This window comes from Salvia hispanica, chromosome 1 (assembly GCF_029641045.1).
Source record: "Salvia hispanica isolate PSC_SH4W2 chromosome 1, Shi_PSC_v1, whole genome shotgun sequence".
NCBI lineage: Eukaryota > Viridiplantae > Streptophyta > Magnoliopsida > Lamiales > Lamiaceae > Salvia > Salvia hispanica.
Genome location: NC_142692.1, coordinates 13168724 through 13179292, shown reverse-complemented (window position 1 = coordinate 13179292; position 10569 = coordinate 13168724). Strand labels below are relative to the sequence as shown.

Below are 10569 nucleotides of genomic sequence, written 5' to 3'. Positions count from 1 at the left end.
GGCTTGACAACTATATAATGTATGTTTTGTTTTCGGCACGTGTCCACTACTCCTGTACTCAGCCCTGCATGTATTTATAAATGTGCAGGTTGAACGTCAAGAGGATGGAGTGATGATCGGAGTCGATGTTATCAAGTTGATCTCCCAACGATTCGTGTCTTTATACACGAAGTCGTTTAGCAAGGACTTATTCCGCTGTGCTCTTAGAATTATAGAACCTCACCATCAACTCTGATTTATTTGAGGAGATGTCTATTCTGTTTTCAAGACCGTGTAATGAAATACTTGGCTTCTATGTTATCAATTGACTTGGCCTTGTGAAATTCTCAAGTTCTAGCCCTTTTCTTTTCCCCGTTTCTTAAATCCCTCTTATTAGTCGCGGTGTACTCAGCCCTGCATGTATTTATAAATGTGCAGGTTGAACATCAAGAGGATGGAGTGATGATCGGAGTCGATGTTATCAAGTTGATCTCCCAACGATTCGTGTCTTTATACACGAAGTCGTTTAGCAAGGACTTATTCCGCTGTGCTCTTAGAATTATAGAACCTCACCATCAACTCTGATTTATTTGAGGAGATGTCTATTCTGTTTTCAAGACCGTGTATTGAAATACTTGGCTTCTATGTTATCAATTGACTTGGCCTTGTGAAATTCTCAAGTTCTAGCCCTTTTCTTTTCCCCGCTTCTTAAATCCCTCTTATTAGTCGCGGTTTACCCGCTTTCGCTATCCTTAGCAAAATGCGGTCGTGACAGTATTTCTTGGCGATGCGCTCCCAATACGCAGTCACCCTCTGGTTGTTGGTGTACACCGGATCCTCCGAAACATCAATCCAATATCTCGTCAAGACGATGGATTCGGGGTCGGAGTAGTTCGTCCTTCCCGGGGCGAACTCTTCACATACCTCCGTTGTAGGCAACTTCTGGGCTCGTGCCTTGGTCCGCTTCTTTTTGGTGGCGGACCCAGAAGCGGCGGCGGGCCGGCCGCGAGGTGCGGCGGCGGCGGAGGGGTGGTGTGGAGACGGTTCCATGTCGGACAGCCCGTATGAGTCGGTGGAAAAGTCGGGATCGTACTCGGCGTTGGTGTCGAATGGCCGGTATTCGTCGGGTTCTGTACCTGGCCATGGTGCACCACCGAACATCGGACTATTCGGATAATCTCCGGAATCCATTTGCTTGAAAATGTAGTGAATTTGATGAGAGTGAAGTGAGAAAAATGAAGTGTGAAAAATGAAGTGAAAGAGGAACCCATCGTCCGCGATGCTGCAGTGGCGGACGATTCGACGGACGATGCATCGTCCGCCCCATTGCGGATGCCCTTATGGATCAGTTAAGTACTATTCTAATTTTTTCCTCTTCATATCTTTAGCCCACCTTAGTTTCCTTTTTTTCTTTACCACTTTCTGAATTGCTACTCCCCCCAATTTTACCATACAATATCTCCCTCTCCCTCCCTCCCTCCAAGTTTCGTTCCCTTTTCTCTTTCACAAACCCCTCAAAAGATCCAATATTGGAAATTGGGGGATCAGAATCAAGAGTAAACTTTTTGTTCAGCTTGGAAGAATTGTTAGATGATGTCGCAGCCGTACACTTATTGAAAACAGCCGCCCTTTCCCATGAAGCCACCATTCGGTGGAGGCGGCGTTGACTACCGCCGCTTCAACGCTGCTGCCTCACATCCCAATACGCCTCCTGTGAGCCATTACTTCTTCCGACTTGATTTTGCCAAGGATCGATCTTTCAATTCAATTTTTTATATAGCATGAAAATTGGAGCTTTAATTGACTAGCTTTCAATACATTATGACTCTGTTTCTTATTAGGTAGGTTTGAGCGGATAATGATAATATATGCGTTACTTATTACACGGTCTTTCCTAATAGCTGCATTTCCTTTCCTGTAGCTAGCTAGGGATTGTTATTATGTGCTCTCTTTTTGGTATGTCATCTTTTGTTGGATTCTCATTGTTGCCTAATTGCCAAATGTAATCAAGAACATGATGAATGGAAGCATATATAATTGCATTGTACATAGATATGTTGTTTCTTTTCATAGAATGTGGCTTGCTGCAAATCTTCATTCTCTCATTGCCTTATTATTTTGATTTTGCAAGTCATTAAAACGGAAGAGTGACTATGGCACGATATCTGCTGACCGAAATGTGAGTCCCGGCACCAGTGCTTTCTCGAACAGCCCCCATCGGACTCCGGTGTCAGTGAAATCCGAGAAAGTCCAGAAGGTTCCTAGGTCAAATAAGGCAAATAGAGCTATCTGTCAAAGTCCCACGACAAATATTGGTGAAAATCATCCCCATTAGTTTCTAGACTTTTGACGTCGTAAATATGTAAGAATCGTTAATCTATTGACAAATATCTGATTGCTGATTCTCCATCAGGCGATAATCTCACTCCAGTCGGTTCTTGTCGATATGATAGCTCCTTAGGTATAGAATATCACCTGCAAGGTTTTATACTTATGTGTCTTTTCGTCGTATTGAATTGACCTGTCTGCATATGGTATTGAATATCATAGATTTTACTATTTGAATTGGTTTGTTCATTGATAGGCTCATTGAATAGCACTTTTTCCCCTTTCAGCTCTCCTAACAAAGAAGTTCATTAATCTGATAAAACATTCAGAAGGTGGTATCCTTGAGCTGAATAAAGCCGCAGAGATTTTAGAGGTGTTTCTTTTCTTCCAATTAATGTGTTTGATTTTTAACCATGTCTTGGCAATTGACAGATCCCTCCCATAACAGGTCCAAAAGAGGCGTATATACGATATAACTAATGTCCTTGAAGGCATTGGTCTTATTAAAAAGACTCTAAAAAACATAATCCAGTGGAAGTAAGAGTAGCACCTATCTACCTAATTTCAATTGGGATTGCTTCTAGTTTAGATTTAGCATTCCTTCGAGATTTTACTAATGTGCAATGCTGTCAACTAGGGGAACGGATGTACGGAGCCCTGGTGAAGTGGATGAGACCCTTCCGGATATACAGGTACGATTGTAAGTGGAACTAAGCTGCTTTCTGGTCCTCACGTTCTCTAATTATTTTGTCCCCTATAACCATGGTCTGTGCATATGAGTATTTTGTGATGTTTTGGGGTCCAAAATACCTGTGTGCGGCTGTCTCAAATCAGAGGATGATCCAAAGATGGTTGATTGAACTACACAGGAACCCCCATACTTATCTACAATGAGAACTTATTTCTCTCGTTTGTTTGACTATGGTCACGTCATTCTTATGCCAACTTTTGAAATGGAATAGTGCATCAATCTTGGTTTAGAATAGGTATTGGAATTCTTTGATCAATTCTTTGACGTGCAGGAAGAAATGCAAAATTTGAATTCGGAGGAGTGCAGAGTAGACAAATGCATAAGGTCACCTCGATGCTTCAACCAATCTATCCTGATTCTCTCTTTGAGCGTGCCAGTCTTCTGATATGTTTCTTGTTTCAGAGAAATGCAGGAAAAGTTAAGGGGCCTGAGCGAAGACGAAGACAATCAAAGGTGGCACGCCACCATTCCTTGTTATCGAACCAAATTATCATCATTATTGTTTTTAGTGAGTCATTAGCGATATCTTTCCCAGGTGGCTTTTTATTACTGAAGAAGACGTGAAAAACCTACCATGCTTTGAGGTATAGATATTCTTCTATTCAACCTACCCTATGCATCTACAGATTACAAGCACTCCAACATGATTTTGTTCCTCGGTCTAGAATGAAACTCTGATAGCAATCAAAGCTCCACATGGCACAACACTGGAAGTTCCTGAACCTGATGAGGTAACTGCATCTTCTTTGTGCTACTGATAAGTCAGAGTACTAGTGGCATTTATTCCAGTTGATTTTTTTTCCTACAGGCTGGCGATTTTCCACAGAGAAGATACAAAATTGTTCTTCGAAGCACCATGGGACCAATAGATGTTTACCTCGTAAGGTATGAAGCAAAGAAGTTTGGACATATGAAGAAAAGTATATTTTTAAGGTTGCGACTTCTTTATGAGCTCTCATTATTGCTATGCGTCTTGTCAAAACCTAGTCAATTTGAGGAAATAAACGCGTATGAAGCACAATCAAGTGTCCTTGAAACATCTAGTGTGATTGAGACTTCTCCTGCAGTAGCTCCAACGGAGGAGGTTACACTAGATGAAATCAATGTGCTGGGAGGAGTTCAAAAGGCAGGCTCATCCCATGATTTTGGGAGTGTAATGAAGAAGATCGTACCAGATGTTGATGTGAGTTGTCACGTAATCAGTACTACACATACACATTCTCATCATTTCTAAATCTTGCTTCTCCCTTGTTCATTTGCAGAGCGATGCTGATTACTATCTATTGTCAGAGATGGACGTAAGCATCACTGACATGTGGAGAACAGAACGTATCCTCAAAATTTGGTTTTTGTTGCTTGCTTTCTTTCTTTCTTTTCTCGTATTTATGATATTTTTTCGAAGTACAATCCATGACTACCTATTATAGATGAAGTTGAGTGGGATGATACCTTGAACGCGTCTAGCATCAGTCCACCACGCACAACCATAATCCCATCTGTGGGGAGCTAGAACCGACCTCGTACTACTCTTCATAAATCCCGTGTTGTATAACAGTGATGCAGAGATCCAGATTGCGTTCCACTGCTGCTGAGGAAGTAGCATGTATGCTCACTGCACAGCTTCTGGCTAGATATGAACAAATCATTAGTTGTCACGAGGTTTTGTTTTGTATAAATTGGATAATTTGCTTCTCTGCAGCAGTATGCCTAATTTCTTGGCAATCATGTAGTAATATTCTTATTCTAGTCTTTGCTTAGGAAAATTACCAAACTGAAATCACCAAGTAGCCAAAAATGAGATTTTACCAAAATCAAACCGAATTGATTATTGAACAACTCAAAAGTTTTCAGTCACAATATATCCATATCACCAAATGGAATAAAGTACTAGTAGTATACAATTTAGAGTAGTATCTAAATGCTAGTGGTGCTCATTTCATTTCATTTCTAGCATCAACTATCTTGCTAATCCAAGACGCAACGACGGGAGTGAGTGCCACCGTGGGCGGAAATCTGATAGGCGACGCAGCCTTGTGCGCCGCGTAAGCCAGCGCAAACGTCCCGACCTTCTCCCCCGTTTCGTCGGCAGAGATTCCAACCTACAACATCAACAATCAAACAAACAATTTCGCATTTGCAGTTTTAAAATAGCAATCCTACTGCTAGTATGGTTAGTACCTTGTGCAGCAACGCTGGTACATCGACCCCAGCATTAATCAAGGCATAACAGAGGCCAAATGAGATCAACGAAAGGGTAATTGAAGTTGCCAAATACGCCCCTCCATATTTTGCCAATAGCTCCTTTGCTTCATCGCCCTTTGATTTCTTCTCGCCTCCTCCTTTTGACGAAAATATCTGTGGATTATTATCAAAGCTCAATTTCAAGCAAAAACTTTTCAAATCGAAACACGAAAAGAAAGAAAAAAAAATGGGCACCTTCCACAAACCAGCTTCAAGTCCATATTTCTTGGTGATTTCATCTGCAGATGAAGGAGTCTTGATTTCCTCTATCTTCTCCTTCACCGCTCTCACCTTCAATGTTCTGCCATTCGGAACGGAGCTGCAAAATCCGCCATTTCTGGAGGGGGGTCTGGTGCTGAAGCGCTGAACAGATATTTGCAAAAGCGTGGCCATGTCTTTAGCAACTGTTTATCTCAACATTTTGTGGGTTTTATTTTGGTTATTTTAGTGGTGGAGGTGTGGTGCAGTGGTGATGATGATGGATCAAATGATTGAAGTCTCAAGAGCACTAGTGTGACAAGTTTCGCAATTTCAACCCCAATTTTTTTTCTTTTTGGGGTTGATTTTCTTTCGGCCCAAATCGATTGGAATTTCATCGTCATTTTTTTAATGGCTCGACTTACAAATGTTACAATTGGGTTGTTTTTTTTGTAATTCAAATTATACTACGGAACTATTGGGCTGGAGTATTAAAATAGGGTTTTTGGCTTTTTAAATTAAAACCTTTTTCCGAATTTTGGTTTCTCCTATGAACTACGAGATTTGTTTTTAAAATCACAAACTTTCATTTCGTTAGAATTTTCTCAATCTGATCCGAATAGCACATTTCCGACCCGAATAACATAATTCAACATGTTAAAGTTGTGTTTTGTTTATTCAAAAGTTGTCATTTGTTATGTAATAATTGTGACTGTATGTATTATTATGCCTAATAGGATCCAAGTAATAATTTAGTGACAAACAGGATTAAAATTGACATGTAGACAACCCGGGTTTCGTCATTGACCCGCCGGGGGAAAATCCTAACGAAATGAAAGTTCGTGGTTTTAAAAACAAATCTCATAGTTCATGGGAAAAACCAGAATTAAGGGAAAGGTTTTGGTTCAAAAAGTCAAAAACCCATTAAAATATTAATTCATAATGAGCTATCGTATTAGTAAATGATCAAAATCTAAAATAAATGCAAACTCTGCTAACTGAAATTAAGTATTCGTTAAAAAATCTCTTACTAAACAACTAATGAACTAATATTGCTATCAACAATTTTCAAGTAAAAAATTCAATTAATTAAAGCACGACACCTTCGTGTAATGATTCTTATCCTAAAAAGAAAATTCATGTAATGTTAATGATAATACTCCCTTCGTTCCGCGGCAGTGGAGACGTTTCATTTCGACATGCGATTTAAGAGAAATTATGTTAAGTGAGTTAAGTAAAGGATGAATAAAGTAGAAAATTAAAAAGGTTGCGAGATGAAGAGAGAATAAAGTATGAGAGAGTAAAATAAATTAGAAGAAATGTGTTGATTTTTACTACTCCCTCCGTCCGGTATTATATGCGGATTTTAAGAAATGTTTGAGTGTGTAATAATTGGAGTGTGTGATAATGGAATGTGAGACTCATTTGCATTATTATTTGTTTTATTCTTTGAATATGTTTTTACTTGTGTTTTTTTAGTGTTTTATTTTATACTATTATTTTTGTTTCACATTTTATGAAAATGTGCAACTGGGACTCCTAATGCCGGACGAAGGGAGTACTAAAAAGGGAAATTACTCTACTACTATGTAATGTACCAAATGGGTAAAATAACTTCACTACTATAGAATAGATCAGAGTATATATTACTCCCTCCGTCCCCCATTAAGAGTCACACTTTGACCGGACATGAGTTTTAAGAAATGTAAAGAAAAGTTGGTTGAAATAGTTAATGGAATGTGGGACCCATTTTTTTATATTGGTTTTATAATAAGATGTGAGTGGATTGAGTTAGTGGAATGTGAGACCTACTTACTATTTATGGTAAAAATAAAGTGTGACTCTTAATTGAGGATGAACCGAAATGGAAAAGTGTGATTCTTAATCGGGGACGGAGGGAGTATAAAACTACTATATATAAGTAGTACCTACATGCCACTAACTTTTTCAACCCACTTTCTACTATATTTCTTAAAATTCGTGCCGGATCAAATGGTGACAAATTATGGGGGACGGAGGGAGTAATGAACTACAATCAAAATATACAGCTCTCAAAATTATCGATCAAATTTTCATAAGTGAAGACGATTGAGTCGTGACAATCAAAATGTATGTCGATGTGAGATCAAAGAATTGTATCATTAAAAGTGTCGGGCGTACAACCTAGGAACATGCGAGCAACCCTTTATTGAGACTAGCAACGATGCTGCTGCTCAAATATACTAAAGATCCCCGCTCCAGAGGATCTCATAGAACAATTTACAAAAATTATGAAGAATTATTCAACGAAATAATATCTAATTTTAGAATGCAAGTTGACAGACAGTAGATCAAATAAAAAACATAAGCATGTTGTTACGGATTGCGGAATACTCCCTCCATCCCTCATTAAGTGAGATATTATTTTTCGGCATGAGTTTAAGAAAATAGAGTTTTATTAATTAAGTGGAAAGAATAAAATAAGATATGTGAAAAAATAGAGCGGAAAAAGTAAGACAGAGAGTATGAAAAAAGGAAATGATTCAATTAACTTAAGACATACCTAAAATGAATATGAATCACTTAGCAAGGCATAGAGGGAGTGCCTTTTTATCCCCTATCTTGTTTTTTTAGTCAAATCTCTGCTACTCTAATCACTCCACCATTATGGACTGTGTTAGGTTTGGTATACTGAAAATCATGTTTCGAGCAAGTTTCGCGCGAATAGAATCTTGCTTGTATACGTAAAACTCTACAATCCACTTTTAACCCGATTCAGTATTATTCGAGCAGTATCGCACGAATAGAATCAGTATTATTACTACATTGTGTTTGCTTGTGTATTTATAAGATGTTTTACAAACATTTAAATGCATAAGAAGTAAACAAAGTCTAAGTCTTTTGCTTAGTAGACCGGTTGTGGGCGTCGTCCACTTTAAGGTAACACAGTCAGATCTATGCAATGCTTTGCAAAAGAAAAAGAAGAATTTCACAACCTAGATAGGCTTTGGCTACCTATCGTGAAAGGTTGCAATGTCAGTCCGCATATTTCTAAGCCTTATTGAAATAAGATGACATTGGTGTGGTATAGCACTGAACGGATCTAACAGCAAAACGTGTTTTTATGCTATCTACTGAAAGACTAGGTCTTGATAAAATCCTATTTCTTAATCTACATATGTTAGCATTGAGCATACGGTATTGATTATGCACTACTTTGACTTATCAAATGGTGCGGGTTTTTTGCAACCTAATAATCCTGATATATTGGGTAGTGGTGATTAATATCTAGCGGTGCTAGGATTGCTATTATGTTGAACCGTGCGCGAGGTGAGTCTCGTTTGATAATGTCCTCAAGAGGAGCTCGAACAAGGTTTTATTATTCGGAAAACTGGCCAGTTGGAGTTTTATTACTCTATGAATAATAAATAAATGTTTCTTGCTAAGTTCACTCTTGGAATTAATAAGATATTAATTAATGGACATTTATATCTTAAGCGCGAGAAATAAATAATAAACAAAGTGGAAACCCGAATTACTTGTAATTTCGGATTTGGATGGGGAGAGTTCAATATTACTTCTGTAGTGGCTGCTCGTAATATTCCAATATAAGCTTGTATTAAATTGTGGGTTCAATTTAATTAGTAAAAAGCTAATTGGGGAGCCCATATCCAAAATCTTCCATAGATCCCTGTCTGGGCCCAAAAGGAACTTAATATAAATAGGAGAATAAAGGAGATAGAAATCATTCATTCATTATTATTATTCATAATTTTCGTCCCCCTCTACCTAGAGGAGTTTGAATTTCTCTCATAATTGGAGAAGAATTTCTTCTGTCTTCTTTATTCGAGTCCTAGTATTTTGATAAGATCAGCCCACCCTGATATCGCGATACAGTTCGGGAACCAGAGAGAAGATCTGTGGTCTAGTATTGAAGATCATCACGTGGAGAAGGCGCGAGCAATCGACGATTCTTTGGAGAATTAAAATCGGTAACCCTAAACCATAGAATTCATGTTTCATGATTTATTTTCTTAGAGCATGAATTATTTTGCGTTCTAGCATGCAATTATCTGTTTAACATGTGAATTGATTAATCGCATAATCGGTCAAATAGATCCTAGTCTGATTTATTTGTTTTGTACAAGTCTTTCGCTGTGCAAGGGGCTCCAAACCCCAACCGATTGAGCTTTGAATCTTCTAGTCAATTACTCATACCTAATGGATATTGAATATTGTGCGGACAATAAGCTATCAAATCCTAAATTTAGAAGAGAAAAAAATATTACAGCTTGAAAATTCCAGCGCCTTGGAGTTAGATCTGTGGAATTGATCCCCACTCCCTTATTTATGGGAGAGTAGTCGAATTTTTACCTTGGGTAATCTAATCTATTAAAGTAGTAAACTAAGAGAGTTAAATTAAACTATCTTATGCCTGCATTTAAATACAATTTTTTTTTAACAATATACATATCACATGTATTTTTAATATGGGCCATCAAAAACTCTAGACCTGACGATCAATATGCGGTCTTAGTTGAACATTTAAAAGAATGATTTAAAGCGACGCTATATATATAATTTTCTGAAAAAAATCATTAATTTTCAATGAGAATATTAAATTTTGTAGATATCAATTTTAAAGCCAGAAGATCAGATTGTGTTGATATCTATTTTGATTCTCTTTGGAAACTTGAATGATCTCCATATTAACTTGTTTAATCTCTACCAATCAATTATAGACGGAAATGATACTTACTTCTATTTAATGACATTTAAATTTGTTAAAGTTTCAACATTATCATTTATAATTAATGAAATGGAGTGTTATGCATGTAACGTGTAGACAATCCGAAGTTCTATTGTTGTGGGTGGAATTTTAAAATTTTATACTCCATAAAGTAAGAAAAGAAGTTCTGTTTAAAAGCAAACCAATTTTGTTACTTTCAAGTATTACTCACAGAGATAATTTTATACAGAAGACAATTGAATACTACTTTAAAGGAAGAGCGTGATTCGTGAATATATTTTTAAATAAAAAATACAAAACGTCGAACGCACCTCCCCTCATACTTACACTCTAAAATGAGACT

At 37.6% G+C, this 10569-nt stretch overlaps 2 protein-coding genes across 3 annotated transcripts; one reads left to right on the top strand and one right to left on the bottom strand.

The window, feature by feature from the left end:
* Positions 1-1390: 1390 nt before the first annotated feature.
* Positions 1391-4804, top strand: LOC125223734 (transcription factor E2FB-like). 2 transcript variants are annotated; one of them, XM_048127012.2, is made up of 14 exons: positions 1392-1692; positions 2111-2294; positions 2393-2440; positions 2595-2680; positions 2756-2844; positions 2945-2999; positions 3330-3382; positions 3461-3511; positions 3594-3642; positions 3724-3789; positions 3867-3943; positions 4046-4241; positions 4321-4387; positions 4486-4804. In XM_048127012.2, exons 1-14 carry the CDS (start codon positions 1615-1617, stop codon positions 4566-4568), a joined length of 1182 nt encoding a protein of 393 aa, XP_047982969.1. In that variant the 5' UTR covers positions 1392-1614; the 3' UTR covers positions 4569-4804. The 2 variants fall into 2 exon arrangements, with proteins under 2 accessions (XP_047982970.1, XP_047982969.1); XM_048127013.2 differs by lacking the exon at positions 2393-2440 and having other exon boundaries at positions 1391-1692.
* A 54-nt stretch (positions 4805-4858) lies between these two features.
* Positions 4859-5769, bottom strand: LOC125223735 (FAM210B-like protein). The gene is made up of 3 exons (XM_048127015.2): positions 5495-5769; positions 5237-5413; positions 4859-5157 (listed from the first exon to the last, which is right to left on the bottom strand). Exons 1-3 carry the CDS (start codon positions 5690-5692, stop codon positions 4990-4992), a joined length of 543 nt encoding a protein of 180 aa, XP_047982972.1. The 5' UTR covers positions 5693-5769; the 3' UTR covers positions 4859-4989.
* Positions 5770-10569: the final 4800 nt, after the last annotated feature.

Coding starts and splice junctions, on each gene's coding strand:
- LOC125223734 (XM_048127012.2), top strand. CDS start 1,615: ATGAAGCCACCATTCGGTGGAGGCGGCGTTGACTACCGCCGCTTCAAC. Junction 1,693..2,110: donor CACATCCCAATACGCCTCCT/GTGAGCCATTAC, acceptor TGATTTTGCAAG/TCATTAAAACGGAAGAGTGA. Junction 3,643..3,723: donor AAAACCTACCATGCTTTGAG/GTATAGATATTC, acceptor TCCTCGGTCTAG/AATGAAACTCTGATAGCAAT.
- LOC125223735 (XM_048127015.2), bottom strand. CDS start 5,692: ATGGCCACGCTTTTGCAAATATCTGTTCAGCGCTTCAGCACCAGACCC. Junction 5,414..5,494: donor TTGAAGCTGGTTTGTGGAAG/GTGCCCATTTTT, acceptor AATAATCCACAG/ATATTTTCGTCAAAAGGAGG. Junction 5,158..5,236: donor TACCAGCGTTGCTGCACAAG/GTACTAACCATA, acceptor TTGATGTTGTAG/GTTGGAATCTCTGCCGACGA.